The sequence below is a fragment of the Salvelinus sp. IW2-2015 genome, linkage group LG8 (assembly GCF_002910315.2).
Source record: "Salvelinus sp. IW2-2015 linkage group LG8, ASM291031v2, whole genome shotgun sequence".
Classification (NCBI taxonomy): Eukaryota; Metazoa; Chordata; class Actinopteri; order Salmoniformes; family Salmonidae; genus Salvelinus; species Salvelinus sp. IW2-2015.
In genome coordinates, this window is record NC_036848.1 from 38940624 (window position 1) to 38958807 (window position 18184).

General features: G+C 42.8%; 1 protein-coding gene across 7 annotated transcripts in view; it reads left to right on the plus strand.

Annotated features, from left to right (window-relative positions):
• abcc3 (ATP-binding cassette, sub-family C (CFTR/MRP), member 3) overlaps positions 1–18184 on the plus strand; it is a 56265-nt gene that overhangs the window by 31001 nt on the left and 7080 nt on the right. The window contains exons 8-24 of one of the 7 annotated variants that reach the window (XM_070444923.1): positions 2454–2698; positions 5096–5273; positions 5401–5562; positions 5960–6052; positions 6667–6870; positions 7069–7215; positions 7430–7517; positions 8040–8106; positions 8189–8315; positions 8540–8716; positions 9029–9196; positions 10946–11129; positions 11795–11903; positions 13104–13260; positions 13526–13733; positions 14122–14432; positions 15383–15572. In XM_070444923.1, coding sequence (XP_070301024.1) covers positions 2454–2698; positions 5096–5273; positions 5401–5562; positions 5960–6052; positions 6667–6870; positions 7069–7215; positions 7430–7517; positions 8040–8106; positions 8189–8315; positions 8540–8716; positions 9029–9196; positions 10946–11129; positions 11795–11903; positions 13104–13260; positions 13526–13733; positions 14122–14432; positions 15383–15478 — 2721 coding nt within the window. In that variant the 3' untranslated portion in view covers positions 15479–15572. Of the gene's footprint in view, positions 1–2453; positions 2699–4580; positions 4699–5095; positions 5274–5400; positions 5563–5959; positions 6053–6666; positions 6871–7068; positions 7216–7429; positions 7518–8039; positions 8107–8188; positions 8316–8539; positions 8717–9028; positions 9197–10945; positions 11130–11794; positions 11904–13103; positions 13261–13525; positions 13734–14121; positions 14433–15382; positions 15697–17905; positions 18106–18184 lie in introns of those variants that run through there. The other 6 variants (XM_070444921.1, XM_070444920.1, XM_070444922.1 and 3 more) reach the window with 6 other exon arrangements.

The following is an 18184-nucleotide window of genomic DNA, read 5'->3' on the forward strand; positions in this document are numbered from 1 at the left end:
TCTGTTCACAACGTTGACATCAGCAAACCGATCGCCTACACAACGCCATCTGCCTGGTACAGTTGAAACCGGGATTCATCCGTAAAGAGCACACTTCTCCAGCATGCCAGTGGCCATCGAAGGTGTGCATTTGCCCACTGAAGTCGGTTATGACGCTGAACTGCAGTCAGGTCAAGACCCTGGTGAGGATGACGAGCACGCAGATGAGCTTCCCGGAAACGGTTTCTGACAGTTTGTGCAGAAATTCTTCAGATGTGCAAACCCACAGTTTCATCAGCTGTTCGGGTGGCTGGTCGAAAACTGGACATTTTAGAGTGGCCTTGTATTGTCCCCAGCACAAGGTGCACCTGTGTAATGATCATGCTGTTGAATCAACTTCTTGATATTCCACACCTGTCAGGTGGATGGATTATCTTGGTAAATGAAAAATGCTCACTAACACGGATGTAAACAAATTTGTGTACAACATTTTAGCGAAATAAGCATTTCTGGGATCTTTTATTTCAGCTGATTAACACTTTACATGTTGCGCTTTATATTTTTGTTCAGTGTGTATTTCTAAGAAATTTAGATTTGAGACCAGCATCCACATTTCCTTTAATCTTTCCTGTAATGGACATATTCCATTTGGTGCTTCTTATCTCAAAGGCTTCCAATGTTTTCACAACTTCTTTTGTTATAATAATGTTTTTCACAGTTTGAAAATCAGTACCCTTATTTCCTTATTTTACTTGTTACAACAACATTGACCCAGCAGTATGACTGTGTAGAGAATGGTTTCCCTTGTTTAAGGTTACACAGCCAAATGACACAGCCTAAGTCAACAGTAGTTTGCCCTTTCACATCATTCCCAGAACTGTGGAGAGCTGAGGGAGGAAGTTGTCTTTATGGGATCTGAGTGTGCACGCTTGTGTTTGTACATGTGCACGTATGTGTGAGAAGGATAAAGTGTGTTTTTCATGTGGCGCCAGCCAGTATCGCTCATATCTGTTCAAAAACTTGTTAGGATAGTAACCACTGGATTGTGCAGCACCTTTTGAGCATTTAATATGTTGAGTCAGTGTCTCTGCATCTTTGGTCTCGGGTGGAAAACACAGTAGTAAAGCCAACATGCTAGTATCAACGACAGAAATAGCACCACAGATCAGTAAGATGAGTTGGAGGGAAATCGTTACAAAACACACAGATGGAACATTGTGTGTTTTGATGTGTTTACATGATGTGTTTACATCATACAGAGAATTCCAACAGGCTGCTACAGTGAATAAAAAAAACTGGAATGTGACTGGAAAGCAGTGGAGTTAAAATCTGTCTGGCATAGCCTGGCTGGTATCCATATTAAGCCTGCTTTCTGCTCTGAACACAGAGTAGCTGCTTTTTCTCTGATAAAAGATTTTTTTTTATCATTCATCCCAATCCTACGATATTAATAATTGATTGGATTTATATAAAGTTTCTCTTTGAAAATGTCTTGTCTTCCACTTTAACTTATCAAAGCAGGTGGCTACCACACAAAACCTTTAACTAGAAAGCTTTCTGCTTAAACTTGTCAAACAAGCTTTCAAGAGCAAAAAACTATTAGCTGAAGCTGCTTTCTGCTTCAGCTTATTAAAGTGGACATACACTACTGTTCAAAAGTTTGGGGTCACTAGTAATTTCCTTGTTTTTGAAAGAAAAGTAAAAAACAAGTGTCGATTTTTAACGGGTGTATTTGCTACAATAGTCATTTACAACATTAACAATGTCTACACTGTATTTCTGATCAATTTGCTGTTATTTTAATGGACAAAAAATTAGCTTTTCTTTCAAAAACAAGGACATTTCCCAGTGACCCCAAACTTTTGAACGGTAGTGTATATTTTCCAGGCTACATAGCCATGTACCGTTGTAATTGTTGTTTCTCACCTGCACTGACTTTGCAGAGAGCTGCTTAATTGAGGAAAGTTTCAAAACAGTGAGATGTGGTTGTTGTACGTAGCTACCTTAAGGTGAGTACACTAACTGTAAGAGCGTCTGGGAAATGACAAAAATGTAAATATAAATCTTGTCCAAACACACTTGACACCAGCTTGGGAGTGTCTGCTGAATGCTGAACTCTAACCTCTGTCATTGTTCCAAACGTTCTCTTTGGCTCTCGCTCGCTCTCATGTWCGCTCGCTCTTTCACTACTCTTCAGTTTCTCTGCCAAGTTCTGTCCGGTTTTCCTTCAGTGAACAGAAGAACCAGTAAAGTGATAGGAAAGAGAGACCTAAGCCTGTAATTGCTCAAACCTGTTTTAGAGGTGTGAGGGAGAGTTGTTTCATTGACTGTTGGAATCCAACCCCTCCACATTCCGATTGTGTGAGAAAATCATGCGTAAATATACAGTATATCTGCTAACTTCATGTTCAAGGGTAGAAACTGGATGTGATGAATGCTTCTTCTACTTGGAACCTATTTCCACCCCTTCTCTCCACAGTGCTGAGGACCAGTCCACCCAGGCTCTGTACTCCAAACCTCCGCCAGCGGGAGAGTCCAACCATGTAGGGGGGGAGAGCAGTCCTGAGGAGGTGGAGGTGTTGCTGTCCAAACAAAAAGACCCCAAGAAGCCCTCCTTCCTCCGTTCCCTCATCAAGGCCTTCGGACCCTACTTCCTAATCGGATCTGCATTTAAACTCCTACAGGACCTCATCACCTTCGTCAACCCACAGCTCCTCAAGTAAATAGAGCACTATGCAGCATTATAAACCCTTATGAAGCCTTACCAAGTCTATATGTCAAATGCAGATGAACATGCTGAATGTGGTCTGAATAAAGATAAAGTTCTGAGTAAAGATCAGAATATAAAGCTAATTTAGTACAGCAGCAGTATTTCCTGTATCAGACCCATCATAGGGGTGGGTGTTTGTTTCCTTGTAGCTTTACAGAGTGACAGAGTGTCTTTGAGCAGCTTTAACGAGTGTTAAAATACACTATTTTAAAAGAAAAGGAAAAGCTGCACACTCTAGTAGCTACGATGTAATAATGTTTTTACCAACGTGGGCTGGGTAGTAGTCTAGCGATTTAAGCTGTTGGGCCAGTAACCCAGAGCTGTCTAATTGAAATCTGTTGATGTGCCCTTGAGCAAGGCACTTAACCCTAATTGCTCCTGTAAGTCGCTCTGGATAAGAGCGTCTGCTAAATGACTCAAATGTTTAAACAAATATTCTCACTACCACAGTGTTTCCACTACATTAAAAATGTATCATGGGCTCTTATTTCCAGGAAAAATATGATTTGCATGTTGATTGGTCTACGTCCTTATGGTCCTCCTCGGCTGTCAAGTGTTGTTTTATTTGTTTGCGATGTAAAGCCGGCGTGCAAATGTGTTCCCTGTGTAGGTTGTTATGATAGTGTGTATTTGAATGATGGGAGGCTTTCTGTGAAGCATAAACCCATCTACAGTACCAGCCAAAAGTTTGGGCACACCTACTCATTCAAGGGTTTTTCTTTATTTTTACTATTTTCTACATTGTAGAATAACAGTGAAGACATCAAAACTATGAAGTAACACACATGGAATGTAGTAACCCAAAAAGTGTTAATATTTTAGAATCTTCTAAGTAGCCACCCTTTGCCTTGATGACAGCTTTGCACACTCGTGGCATTCTCTCAACCAGCTTCATGAGGTAGTCACCTGGAATGCATTTCAATTAACAGGTGTGCCTTGATAAAAGTTAATTTGTGAAATTTCTTTCCTTCTTAATGTGTTTGAGCCAATCAGTTGTGTTAATGTATACAAACTCTTCCTGTCCCGCCCCCCATCTATTTGGTAAAAGACCAAGTCCATATTATGGCAAGAACAGCTCAAATAACCAAAGAGAAATGACAATCCATCATTATTTCAAGAACTTAGAAAGTTTCTTCAAGTGCAGTCGCAAAAACCATCAAGCGCTACGATGAAACTGGCTCTCATGAGGACCGCCACAGGAAAGGAAGACTCAGTTACCTCTACTGTAGAGGATAAGTTCATTAGAGTTAACTGCACCTCAGATTGCAGCCCAAATAAATGCTTCACAGAGTTCAAGTAACAGACACATCTCAACATCAACTGTTCAGAGAAGACTGCGTGAATCAGGCCTTCATGGTTGAATTGCTGCAAAGAAAACACTACTAAAGGACACCAATAAGAAGAGACTTGCATGGGCCAAGAAACACGAGCAATGGACATTAGACCGGTGGAAATCTGTCCTTTTGGTCTGAGTCCAAATTTTAGATTTTTGCTTCCAACCAGCGTGTCTTTGTGAGACGCAGAGTAGTTGAACGGATGATATCTGCATGTGTGGTTCCCACCGTGAAGCATGGAGGAGGTGTGATGGTGCTTTGCTGGTGACACTGTCTGTGATTTATTTAGAATTCAATGCACACTTAACCAGCATGGCTACCACCGCATTCTGCAGCGATACGGCATCCCATCTGGTTTGCGCTCAGTCCCACTATCATTTGTTTTTCAACAGGACAATGACCCAACACACCTCCAGGCCGTGTAAGGGCTATTTGACCAAGAAGTAGAGCGATGGAGTGCTGCATCAGATGACCTGGCCTCCACAATCACCAGACCTCAACCCAATTGAGATGGTTTGGAATGAGTTGGACTGCAGAGTGAAGTGAAGGAAAAGCAGCCAACAAGTACTCTGCATATGTGGGAACTCCTTCAAGACTATTGGAAAAGCATTCCAGGTGAAGCTGGTTGGGACAATGCCAAGAGTGTGCAAAGCTCTCAAGGCAAAGGGTGGCTACTTTGAAGAATATCAAATATCAAATATATTTTTGATTTGTTGAACACTTTTTTTGGTTACTACATGATACCATATGTGTTATTTAATTCGTTTTTAAATTTTTTCACCATTATTCTACAATGTTAAAAATAGTAAAAATAATGAAAAACCCTTGAATGAGTAGGTGTGTGCAAATTTTTGACTGGTACTGTATGTCATGTTTAATGTGCTTGTTTTCCTCATCAGTCTACAGAATCTATGTATTTTGTATATACAGTACCAGTCAAAAGTTTGGACACACCTACTTCAAGGGTTTTTCTTTGTTTTTACTATCCCATCTTCCTCTCTCCTCCCTCCAGGTTATTGATCTCATTCACGAAGCAGAAGGGAGCTCCCACCTGGTGGGGATATGCCCTGGCCTTCCTCATGTTCTTCGCAGCCTTTCTCCAGACTCTCATTCTGCACCAACACTTCCAGTACTGCTTCGTCACTGGGATGAGGCTCCGCACCTCCATCATAGGAGCCATCTACAGGAAGGTACACACAAGCAGAAGCATGCATGCATGCATACACACACACACACACACACACACACACACACACACACACAGTGGTGAAAATAGTATTTTTGTCTTTCTCTTCTGTCCTTTCTCTCTCTCCCTAGTCTCTGATCATCACGAACGCGGCCAAACGTACAACTACAGTGGGAGAGATAGTCAACCTGATGTCTGTGGACGCTCAGCGCTTCATGGATCTCACCACCTTTCTCAACATGCTGTGGTCCGCCCCACTTCAGATCATACTGGCACTATACTTCCTGTGGCAGGTGGGTGGGTTCTTTCCATGGAGGTGGGTTTATTAGTCCACCATAGCCAAAGTAGTGCACTGTATGGGGAATAGATCTAATGAGATGAGATCCAGAATGATTGTGCCTGGAGCGTATTCATTAGTGGGATTCCGTTTGCAACAGAAAATGTTTTGCCAGGGAAACCGTTTACTTCAAAACGGAAAACATTTAGCAACAAAAACGAGTTTCTAGGTCCCTCCCTGTTTCATTTCACTCCGTTTGCTTCCGTTTGGTTCCTAAAGTTAACAGTTAACGTTTTGCAACTTAATCCGACTAATGATTACTCCCCTGCTCTCTGTGTTGATTAGTCATACGTGGTCTTTCTGGGGTCAATCTCTGTTGTGTTGATTGATTATGCCTTATCTCTGTGTTGTAGAATCTGGGTCCGTCAGTGCTGGCTGGTGTTGCTGTGATGATCCTGCTGATCCCCTTAAATGCTGCCATTGCTGTGAAGACACGAGCCTACCAGGTATACACACCTCCCTCTGCTTATTGTTTGTGATATGGCGTTGAAGTAGTGGTGATGATCACGATTAGAAGGATGGTGTTGATGATGATTGTAATTAAGTTGAAGAAGTCTCATAGATTGAACAAACGGCTTCTCATCCAAGTGTGTCAAAGTAGAAACGTGTGCAACTTTTTACCACAAAAATGCTCATGATCAAACACCAAAGCACTGTAAAGATCTCCTGTGAGTTTGTACTATAGTGAGCAGGCTGCTCTTAAAACTAGTTGGCTTGTGGGTGGAAAGATGAGTGAAGTGTTCTATACCTTTTTTTGCGCCTCTGTACTTCAAAAACTCTGTGGTCTGTCAGTTTGCTCTGAAATGTTTGTGCTTTTTTGTCTTTGAGCAGCTATCAAAGCCCCTTTTTAATGAGTGTTAAAGTAAGGTATTTTAAAAGAAAAGGAAAAGCGACACTCTGTTAGATCCGACGCATTCATTTATTTACCAACGTTTCGARAGCCAAGCGGTCTACATCTCTAAAGTAGCATTGTTTTGACATGGACAGAGGATATCTCCCACCTCCCCCTCCCCTCTCTCCCTCCTCCCTCTCTCCACCCCCCCTCCTGTTGTCTCTTAAGGTGGAGCAGATGCAGTACAAGGACGCTCGCATCAAACTGATGAACGAGATTCTGAACGGGATCAAAGTGTTGAAGCTGTACGCCTGGGAGAGCTCCTTTAAAGACAAGGTTCTGGAGATCAGACAGAACGAGCTCAATGTGCTCCGCAAGACGGCCTACCTCGGTGCTCTGTCTACCGTGGCCTGGACCAGCGCACCATTCCTAGTACGGGACGCACACACACACGCCTATATTATTATTGTTGTACGCGCTATATCACTTTGCATGGAGGAAGGAAGGTTAACTCTGACTATTAGCTAGCTATTTTAGATGGACAGAGTACAACTGAAAGCTGCAGATCAATGAGCTGTCCAGAGGATCTATTTCCAAGCTTTTTTAAATATTTTTTTTATGTCTCCTCAGGTTGCCTTGACAACGTTTGCAGTGTATGTGACTGTGGATAAAAATAACATTTTAGACGCGGAGAAAGCCTTTGTATCTTTGTCTCTGTTCAACATCTTACGGTTCCCTCTCAATATGTTGCCCCAAGTCATCAGCTGTATCGTACAGGTAGGCTCTTCTCCTCCTCTATCATTCTCTTACTCCTTCTTTTCTCTCCTTGTCTCACTCCTCTCAATTTTTTCATTCTGTCACTTTCTTTTCCCCCTACTTCTCTCATTCCTCTTTCTCTCACTCCTCCTCTTATTCCTTCTTTCATTCCTCCTGTGGATGTTGTGCATGCTTTTGCGTTGTGTGAGTGTGTTGACTCTGTTGCTACTCCAAGGCCAGCGTGTCCCTGAAGCGTATCCAGGACTTCCTGAGTCATGATGAGCTGGACCCAGAGTCTGTGGACCGGACTAACACTGCCACAGGTGAACATTGAACCAGCTGAAGAAGGAACCACCCCAAACTTGGCTGGGCTGGTTTCATTTCACCCCCTAGGCCCTTCCGATACCCCTTAGGTTTTCACTGACATGAAGGGATGGTATAGAAGAAAGCTAATGGGACGGGGCCTCTGAGGCATTCTAATTGTCTATGTTTCTGCCAGAGATCCTATTAAATTACTATTGTAATTCCTAGTTCTATGGTTACTGCTGAGTCATGCTTACATGGGCCGTTACCATGGCACCACTGCCTGCCATTACTGTCGGCGGTTAGGTTTTCAATAGAAACTATGAGGGATTATGTAATCAATTTCAGTTTTGCATCGTCATAACTCTTGGCTTTTGTAATAATAACATTTTAGACTCTTAAGTTGAGGTGACTTAAGGGATTTAGATGGACGGATTCCACAGTCATTGCTTTTCCTTCTGTAACTCCCTCTGTTTTTGCCAGTTTGGTAATGCTGTGTCATGGTTCCTGTTTTTGTAACTGCAATGCATTCTCCCCTTCAGATAGCTCAGTGACTGTTGTCAATGGGAAGTTCACCTGGGCAAAACAAGATCCTCCTGCTCTACACAAGTATGTTGGCAAGTTGCATCATGCAAAGGACAATAACTATTCAAGGGAAAGAATGCACTGACTGTGTGTGTGTGTCCCCCAGTATAAACCTGATGGTGCCCCAGGGCTCACTGCTAGCGGTGGTAGGACATGTCGGCTGTGGAAAGTCTTCTCTGGTGTCTGCTCTACTGGGAGAGATGGAGAAAATGGAGGGAGACATCTCTATACAGGTATGTCCACTGAATTCAATTATCCTAACTGAAGGTTGGTTGGTTGATTTGATTTTACTGGGGCATTTGCTCGATTGAGGAATTGATTAGTGGGTCAATTGCTTTATTGATTGATTGAACGATTGATAGACTGATTGTTTGGGTCCAGTTGTAGTTTTCAGCTGTACTGAGTTTCCTCCCTCCTCTCCCAGCTGTACTGAATTTTCTCCCTCCTCTCCTTTCAGGGTTCGGTGGCCTACGTCCCGCAGCAAGCCTGGATCCAGAATGCCACTCTGAGAGACAACATCCTATTTGGCAAGGCCTACAACGAGCAGAAGTACCGCTGTTGTCTGGAGGCCTGCGCTCTGACCCAGGACCTGGAAGTACTACCTGGAGGAGACCTGACCGAGATCGGAGAGAAGGTAGGGAGATGGAATAGAATCTAACCTGGTTTGTTTTTTGGGGCTAAAGGTCATGTTAGCCCACAACTAAAGGCATCAGTTCTGGGAGCTAAGATGAGTCTTCGAGTCTCAAACAAAGCAACTTATTTTGAGATCAGTGATTTGCTTGTGTCTCTCTCTCCTCTCTCTCTGTCTCTCTCTTTCTCTCCACTCTCTCTATTTCTCCTTTTCTTTCTCTCTCTCTCTTCTCTCCTTTCTTTCTTTCTCTCCACTCTCTTTCTCTCCTCTCTCTATTTCTCCTCTCTCTTTCTCCTTTCTCTCTTTCTCTCTCAGGGAATCAACCTATCAGGTGGTCAGAGACAGAGGGTCAGTCTGGCCAGAGCTCTGTACAACAAGGCAGACGTCTACCTGCTGGATGACCCTCTCTCTGCCGTGGACGCCCACGTGGCCAAACACATCTTCGACCACGTCATTGGCCCAGAGGGGGCGCTGCAGGGCAAGGTGAGTAGAAGAGTCACTCTGCTCTGTTCTCCATACACTACAGAAGAAGAGAGACACATGCTGAGTGGTAGCAGAGACATTAACTGGTTAGATATCTTGTCCATTATCAACAATATTTGGTGGTATGGCAATACATGGCCATGTTAAAAAGGACAACAGTGGGAATCTCCTCATAACTGACAAGTACATGAGCTATATTCTGTCTAGTTCACATAGTAAAACCCCATTTTGAAGAGTCCTCGCCTACAATAGAGGAAATGGTAGCTCTTATCTGTGGTTTATTATTTTCAATCCTCTACTTGTTGGTTTAGTATCAAATGCACGACTTTATTGCGCTGATAAGAAACGTATGTACAGACTTGGGTGTGTAAATTCAATATGTGTAATACACAACGTCTTCGGGGGGGCTTTCATGTGCAGTGTGTTTGTGGTTGTTTCATTATTATAGTGAGTGTCACTTCCTATATTTGAATGTTCACTGTCCTGCTGCATATGCAACACTAAGAATAATTGAACTAACATGACATTAAGTGATGGGGGGAAAAATGTATACAGTATAGTATCACTATTATTTTTAAATCAAATCAAATGTATTTATATAGCCCTTCTTACATCAGCTGATATCTCAAAGTGCTGTACAGAAACCCAGCCTAAAACCCCAAACAGCAAGCAATGCAGGTGTAGAAGCACCTGAAGATGTTGTATAGATTCTATGACTCCAAATATAAATTCTCTAGCTCAGGTATTTCTCCTTCTATAGTTTGTTCTCATCTTCTTTTTAAATGGTGAGTCAACATGTTTTAAGCAGATTTATTAGAACATCGAATTGCAATAAAATCTCAGTATCGAATCGCAATAGCGATATAGAATAGTGAAACGTATAGAATCGCAACACATATAGAATAGTGAAACGTATAGAATCGCAACACATATAGAATAGTGAAACGTATAGATCGCAACACATCATAGATAGAATAGTGAAAATATAGAATGTTGAAACGTATAGAATCGCAACACATATAGAATAGTGAAACGTATAGAATCGCAACAATATAGAATAGTGAAACGTATAGAATCGCAACACATATAGATAGTGAACGTATAGAACGCAACACATATAGATAGAATAGTGAAACGTATAGAATCGAACACATATAGATAGAATAGTGAAACGTATAGAATCGCAACACATATAGATAGAATAGTGAAACGTATAGAATCGCAACACATATAGTAGAATAGTGAACGTATAGAATCGCAACACATATAGAATAGAATAGTGAAAGTATAGAATCGACACAATATAGATAGAATAGTGAAACGTATAGAATCGCAACACATATAGATAGAATAGTGAAACGTATAGAATCGCAAACACATATAGATAGAATAGTGAAACGTTATGAATCGCAACACATATAGAATAGATATAGTGGAAACGTATAGAAATCGCAACACATATAGATGAATAGTGAAACGTATAGAATCGCAAACACATATAGATAGAATAAACGTATAGAATCGCAACACATATAGATGAATAGTGAAACGTATAGAATCGCAACACAATATAGATAGAATAGTGAAACGTATAGAATCGCAACACATATAGATAGAATAGTGAAACGTATAGAATCGCAACCAAATATCGGCACCTAAGTATTGTGATAATAAAGTATCGTGATAGTAAAGTATCATGAGGTCCCTGGCAATTCCCAGCCTTAATGACAGATCCTCTTTTCTCTCAAGACGCGTATCCTGGTGACGCACGGCATCAGCTTCCTGCCGCAGGTGGATAACATAGTGGTGATGGTGGAGGGCAGGGTGTCGGAGATGGGCTCGTACCAAGAGCTGCTCAAACAGAATGGGGCATTCGCTGAGTTCCTCAGGAACTATTCCCTGGAGGACATCATCGAGGAGGACGAGGCAACAGGTAGAACTACTATAGTTACAATAGCACAGGGGTATTTGAATCTTACCCTACGATGCTGGTTTTCTGTTCTACTTCCACCTGGTAATTAATTGCACCCACTTGGTGTCCCTTAAAGTTAAACCACATACATTTTTGTCTTTGGAATACTTCAAATGTTTTCTTATGTGTAGTTAAATGTTTTCATATTAACCCCCCACCTCAATGGACATTTTACCCTGCCCCCACCCCAATGGACATGTATCATGCTGAATTGCCACCACTAGTCAGCGACCTGTCCCCCCCCGCTCCGACGGGCTTTCGTAAGTGGTCCCAGGTTTAAATTGGTCTCTGATTTAGAGGGGAAGAATGAAGAAAAGCAGTGGAACTGGCTTCAAGGTCCAGATTTGAATTTGAGTGCTAAAGCAGAAGAGCAGATTCTATTGATGTTAATGCCCTCGGGGTTCCACTGTTCCCCCTACACCAGTGCGTGCCAACATGTGTCCTTGAAGGCTACTGGGTGTGCAAGCTACTAGCTGATTCAGGTTTGTTAGAGTAGGGTTGGAGCAAAACCCTAAATACCCAGTAGCTCTCTAGGAGGAGAGTTGGCTGTCCCTGCCTAACACCTATAGGAGTGTGTACACCTGCTACATAATTACCACGGTAACACTGTGACTCAACACCCACAGAGGCTTTGACTGACGAAGAAGAAGACTTCCCTGACGACGCCCTTAGCAACCATACAGACATGGTGGACAACGAACCAGTGGTCAATGAGGCAAAGAGACAGTTCATAAGGTACTTATAAGTCTCTGTAACAGTTCATAAGGCAGTCCCTCCAGGATTCTTCTGTGTTTTTTTTTGTGTGATAGTTGCAGGCCAAAATGCCTGATTTTGCTGCGGCAATTCGGACATTTTGCATGCCAATTTGCAATGTTTTTATAAAATGTCACAGTAGGGTCATTTAAAAAAATAAATAAAATGCGGGTCAATGGGGCCACCTCCCCCGGACAAAAATCCCCCTCCCGCTGCACTAAGCGAATGAATTGAAGTGCACCTCTTTTGCCTCGTGTAAAATGTGGTGATGCAAAAATGAGAGACCACGTGTGGTTGTTATGAAAATCTAGGAATATTTGTCCAAGGAAATGTTTCTGGTTGGTCTCAGGGAATGTACAACAATTAGGAAGGGAGACTTTTAAAACGGGATTGAGTGAAGTAGCAGCAAATATGTTGAATAAGCAACTAATGGAGAGCGTCACAAGTTATATCTTATATCTTTCTGTCTAATACAGCTATTGACTTACTTTTTTAGCTCTTTGTTAGAGGCACACTTTTTGTAAGTAGTTATAACTGTCCGCTGGAATTTAGCCTGAAAAGATTTGACAAATGTGATTGGTTGACGATATCACATTGGCGTCTCATCTTGCACTGTGCAGAATATCAGATCTCAACACAGATTGGGGAAGTGTTTAACATCATCAGTACCACATCCTTATGTTATATATCTTGTCATAAGCGCAATGTGACTGCAAAAYAGACKGGTTGGAATGTCAATTCTTATCAAATGAATGGGAAGTCTGACTGAAATATGGGCCAAATCAACCTTTTTTTGTAAATTTAGTTGCGTTTTAAGTTGTTGATAAAATGCAGGACATGATTGTTTGGTTGCGGGACAAAGGGCCAAAATGCAGGACTGTCCCGTACAATCCGGAACATGTGGTCACCCTAGCTGACAGGGGGAAAAGTTTGTTGAAGTGTTGTTTGATTGAACCATTTTATTGGGTAAAAATGCAGTGTTTCAAATTGCAAGCCCTCGCTTAATATGCAGGGGATTGTTTATTTAGCTAAAAGTTCTACGGTATGTTTTACCTCTTTAATAGATAAATGCCATATTTTATGGGGCTTTGGACTTGAGTTGCTGTGAAGCACTTAAAAAAAAAAAAGTATGATATACACAACTATTGATTGACCGATCAATCACTTCCTCCCTCCCTGAAGGCAGATCAGCATCATCTCAGGGGACCTGGAGAACCCAAAGAGCAGGTCTGTCCGGAAGCGTCTGTGCAGCGAGAGGAAGCATGCCGAATCTGACTCAGAGAAGAAACTACCCAAGGTGGCGAAACTCATCCAAGCAGAGACCGCTGAGACAGGCAGGGTGAGTAGAGCTATGGMCATACATAGTTTAGTAAACTTGATTGAAGATGTAGACTTCTACTCTCTCCTACCCTCAGGTGACGTTGTTCCGGGTGTATTCCGAGAGAGTACGGCCTCTGATGTCTAACCTCTTACCCCTGACCTTTAACCTCTGTCTCCTCCCTCTCCTCAGGTGAAGATAAAGATGTTCTGGGAGTATTCCAAAGCTTTAGAGCCACTGATCTCTAACCCCTGACCTCTAACTGCCCTTTCCTCCCTGTCCTCAGGTGAAGAGCAAGGTGTTCTGGGAGTATGCCAAGGCAGTAGGGCCTCTGCTGTCCCTCTTCATCTGTTTCCTGTACGGCTGCCAGAGTGCTGCTGCCATCGGAGCCAACGTCTGGCTGAGCCAGTGGACCAATGACGCAGCTCAGAACGTGACCCAGGAGAATGTCAGCATGAGGGTGGGCGTGTATGCTGCTTTGGGCATGGCACAAGGTGAGGAGACCTGCTGTTCAGTACCTTTAGGATAAGGATACCTATCCACCTTAAGATGACTGAAAGTACTCAATATTCAATCATACAATTTGTCTGTGGTGTTTGGATCATTTGTGCCGAAGAGGTTTTGTTGTTGTGGATTTTGCTGCGTATATGACAATTGTATGTTTTACTTTATTACTGTATGATGCTAACTATGAGTGGTTGGTCTTGTGTGAGGACCTTGGCCTCAACACCTCAGGTCCTTTTCCAGTAACACTGTGAGCTTGATTTGAATGAAATTGAAAAGGGTCTCTGCATTCATGAGAGCGGACACATACAGAACCCACTGCCTCCTCAACCCTCATCTCCCCGCTCCCTCCCTCTCTTCCTCCTCCCTCCATCTCAGGGCTCCTGGTCATGGTCTCCTCCTTCACCCTGGCCATGGGGAACATCGGAGCAGCCAGGAAGCTCCACTATGCCCTCCTGGACAACAAGCTTCACACCCCCCAGTCTTTCTTTGACACCACCCCCATAGGCAGGGTCATCAACCGCTTCTCTAAGGACATCTACGTCATTGACGAGGCACTGCCCTCCACCGTTCTCATGTTCCTCGGGACCTTCTTCTCCTCTCTCTCCACCATGATAGTCATAGTGGCCAGCACCCCCATCTTCGCCGTGGTCATAGCCCCGCTGGCTTTCATATACATCTTTGTCCAGGTATTGGTTCTCTTCTGAAGAGCTAATGGTTGGTTGCTCTACTCTCTAGGGCAGGAGTTTATGGTGTCAAGTAATACTTGTTTTTTCCCCCCTCCTTTTCATTTCAATTTCTGCCAAAGTGGGTTGCTTACGTTCCTGAACGCAGCATGCAGCACCCTGATTGTTGGAGCAGTTTTTGTGACCTTTGGCTTTTTGTTTTATCTGCAGCTTTTTGTGTTCCTGTTATCTGTAGAGCATTTGCTCTCCTCCCTGTCTCCTCTCCCCTAACTATGCATTCACATCCTCTCTCTCCCTCTCAGCAGCCCTATAGCACTTCCTGCCCTGCCTGCAGCCTGTTTACCCACACGCGCAGACACACACAGCAGGGTTGGTTCACCCACAGCCGGTGCTGTGTACACACAGTAGTGAAGGAGGCTTCAGTTCAGCTGATCTTGTTGTTTGTTTACTCTGGTCCTCTTGAGGCGATCAAGCTGAGAGCTCAGAACACTACTGTGCTTTCTTTACCACCCAACATCCTTCTCAGGGGCACAGTGGAGAATGTATTGTAGCTGGAGAACATGGATTTAGACTAGAGTGGCGTAGGATGAAGTTGCCCCTAGACCTGATTTAAAGGTGAGGGTTTTAGGTTTGTGCTTACAGGAAAGATGAGAACTCTGGTGTGCTGCTGCCCTCTGGCGGTGAATGAATGGAAAGGCAAGTAGTAGTCTGACGCTACAGGTATCCATCCGCACATTAGAGAGTTTGAGGTTCTTTTGTTTCTTGTCCGACTCTATAGGGTATTGGTATGCAGGGTTTCCATGCAGTGCCTTTTAGTGTTTGACCCAGGAAGTGAATATTTGGGTCATTACTCTATACTGCCAAAGGCTTCTATACCAGTGGGAGGGAGAGAGAGAGAGAGATCCAATTAACASTAGTGTGGTTGTCACCTGTGCCCCTCCCCCCTCTCCCAGGTGTGCTGTTGCTGGCCAACTGTCTGCTGTCCAAGGCCTACAGCATGCTGCGGGCAGCCAAACTCATGCACCTCTACATGCTCCAGGGGGTGCTGAGGGCACCCCAGGGCTTCTTCGAGAGCACCCCCACGGGGCGCGTACTAAACCGCTTCAGCAAAGACGTGGACATTATAGACTCGCACATCCCAGACAATATTGATATATGGATGCGCACTTTCTGGTACACAGTGAATGTGCTGATCGTATGCTCTGCCCTCACCCCTCTGTTCCTACTAGTCGTAGTGCCGTTAATGGTGTTCTATTGGTGGGTCCAGGTAAATAGGACACAACTCATTAATAACTCTAATACAGCGTGTGTGTGTGTGTGGGCTGGTAGATTGCTGCTGTTGTGTGTGCAGTTTGCTGTGGTAGATGTGACCATCATTCTCGTTGTCTTAGTGTTGCAGTGGGGTTTGCRTGGTGGGTAGATACAGTAGCAGACTAGCGAGTGGAGGTTTAGTCTGTAGGCTAAGGCTCCAATCTCTAGTTGTTTGGTTTGTGTGGAACGGCTGTTCTTCTAATTCACACCACCCCAAGGTATATGGATGTGGAACCTCAGCATATGGCATTAGAACCAAGATTGTTGATATTCCATTGACTTGGCTTCGCTATGATAATTCGATGCACTGAATTTAGGATTTGACTGAATCAGTGCCGGTCAACAACTGGGGCTAGATGGTGAGCAGCCGTTCGGTATCTGTAGTGAATACTGTAGTGAATACTGTAGTGAATACTGTAGTGTGTGTGGGGGGGAATAGGCATTATTGTGTCATCATGGTTACTGAATGTTCATTCCGCCGTTTATTACTCATCCTAATCAGTTAAACTTCAAAACATCCATTTAGCATCCATTTGTTGTGAATAACTGTTTGGCTATCATGTTATCTCTACTAACACACTAAGATGATTTGGCTTATTAAGGTCCCTATGGCTTTGTAATGTGTTCTTTTTTTTTTTTTGCGTCTGGAGATTTGGCCCACAAAATTACGACACTTGATAGGAGCCACAAGGCTTCTTCAAATTGCTGTTCAATGATAGAATGTGTTGAGCATCAATTGACATGACTCCTCTTAATCTGATTTTCATCAGTTTGAAATGCACCATGTCCTGGCTCCACGCACCTGCAGCACACTGATTTAATTTCTAGAAATCAACAAGCAATCACCTCCTTTCAACCTTCCAATCAGTTTGATTGAGAAGGTCTATTGAGATTACGTGATCCCGACCGAAAATAGTTTAGTTTGTAGTATCTGCATTTGGATGTTTCGCTGAGGGCTATTGGGGCTTGTGCTTGGTCATAATTTCCTTTAACGATTGTACAGTAGCTAGCAGTTTCCAGAAGTTGGAAAACTGATATATTTCTAGAGCCCGACCGATATATCAGTTCACCAATATTATCGGCTGATATTGGCCTTTTACAGCTATATCGTTATCAGACGATAATTCAACCGTCAACCAATATTCAGTAAAAAMAATTTTTAAATCTCATGCTTTTCTGAACAAATGCAGCCATTCTCAGAACGAGGGGGCATATTTGTATACATTCTTGTCACGATGTATGAAATCAACATTTGAAGCATAGTTATTGGACAATTGCACTTTTGAATGGCAATTTATGCAAATTCACTGAGTAAAAATTTGACTTTTTAAAAATTTCCCTGCTGTAAAACAGTATATCGGCAGACATATCAGTATGTTTTGTCCCCTAATAAATCAGAATCTGACCCCAAAAAAACATTGGTCGGGCTCTATATATTTCTGTCGGTGAGACATTTGAAACTAGTTCTTTACGGTGAATGTAAGCAGGGTTCTGTGTGTTCACATGTGCCTCTGAGACGCTTGCTAACTGGAACTGCAGCGATGTTAACTGGGTCGCCATGATCTAACATCCGCATATATTCCTTCTCCTTTTTGATTTATCTGCATTGTCTTTTATTTACCTTCTCCATGTGTCTCTCAATCATTGAAAAAAGGGGTATTTCTTGCTCACTGGGACTTTAATTATTCTATATGTATGAATTTGACCTTAATAATGTGTTAATGTTTAAAAGCCAAACCGTACACTGCAATATTATGATGGCATTTAAGCACTAATGGAAATTGAAGTGTTAATTTATAAAAATGTAATCAAATGTGTTTAGTACTGGATAATTTATAAATTGATTTGATAATCAAATTAAATATACCTTATTTCGTAGAATGGGCCGGGTGGAAAGAGCATCCGCAGAGTTCAAGAACTAGCATTATGATAATTAATGTAAACGCTAGCTAAATATGAATATTAAATATATCTATCACTATGAAATGAGTCTATTACTCTATTAGTGTGTCAAAGGAACTCTGCAGATGTTTTGTGAACCCTGACCTTACTATATATCGTGTGTTACTGCAGTGTGCGCTTCCTAGTTGCTTACTGTCACAGCTTTATCCCAGTGTTCAGTTACTATATAATGCGTTGCTCGTCTCTCTTCCCCACGGCTGTAGAGATTTTATGTGGCCACATCTCGGCAGTTAAAGCGTCTGGAGTCGGTCAGCAGGTCTCCCATATACTCCCATTTCTCTGAGACCGTCACTGGCTCTAGTGTTATCAGAGCCTACGGCAGACACGATGCCTTTGTACTAATGAGTGACATGAAGGTGGATGAGAACCAGAAGAGTTACTACCCTGGTATAGTGTCCAACAGGTAGGTGGTGTCTATATCTTACTGTACATTCACTATGGACTCTGGAGGACAGTGGCTGTGTTCCAATTGTCTTTGGGGC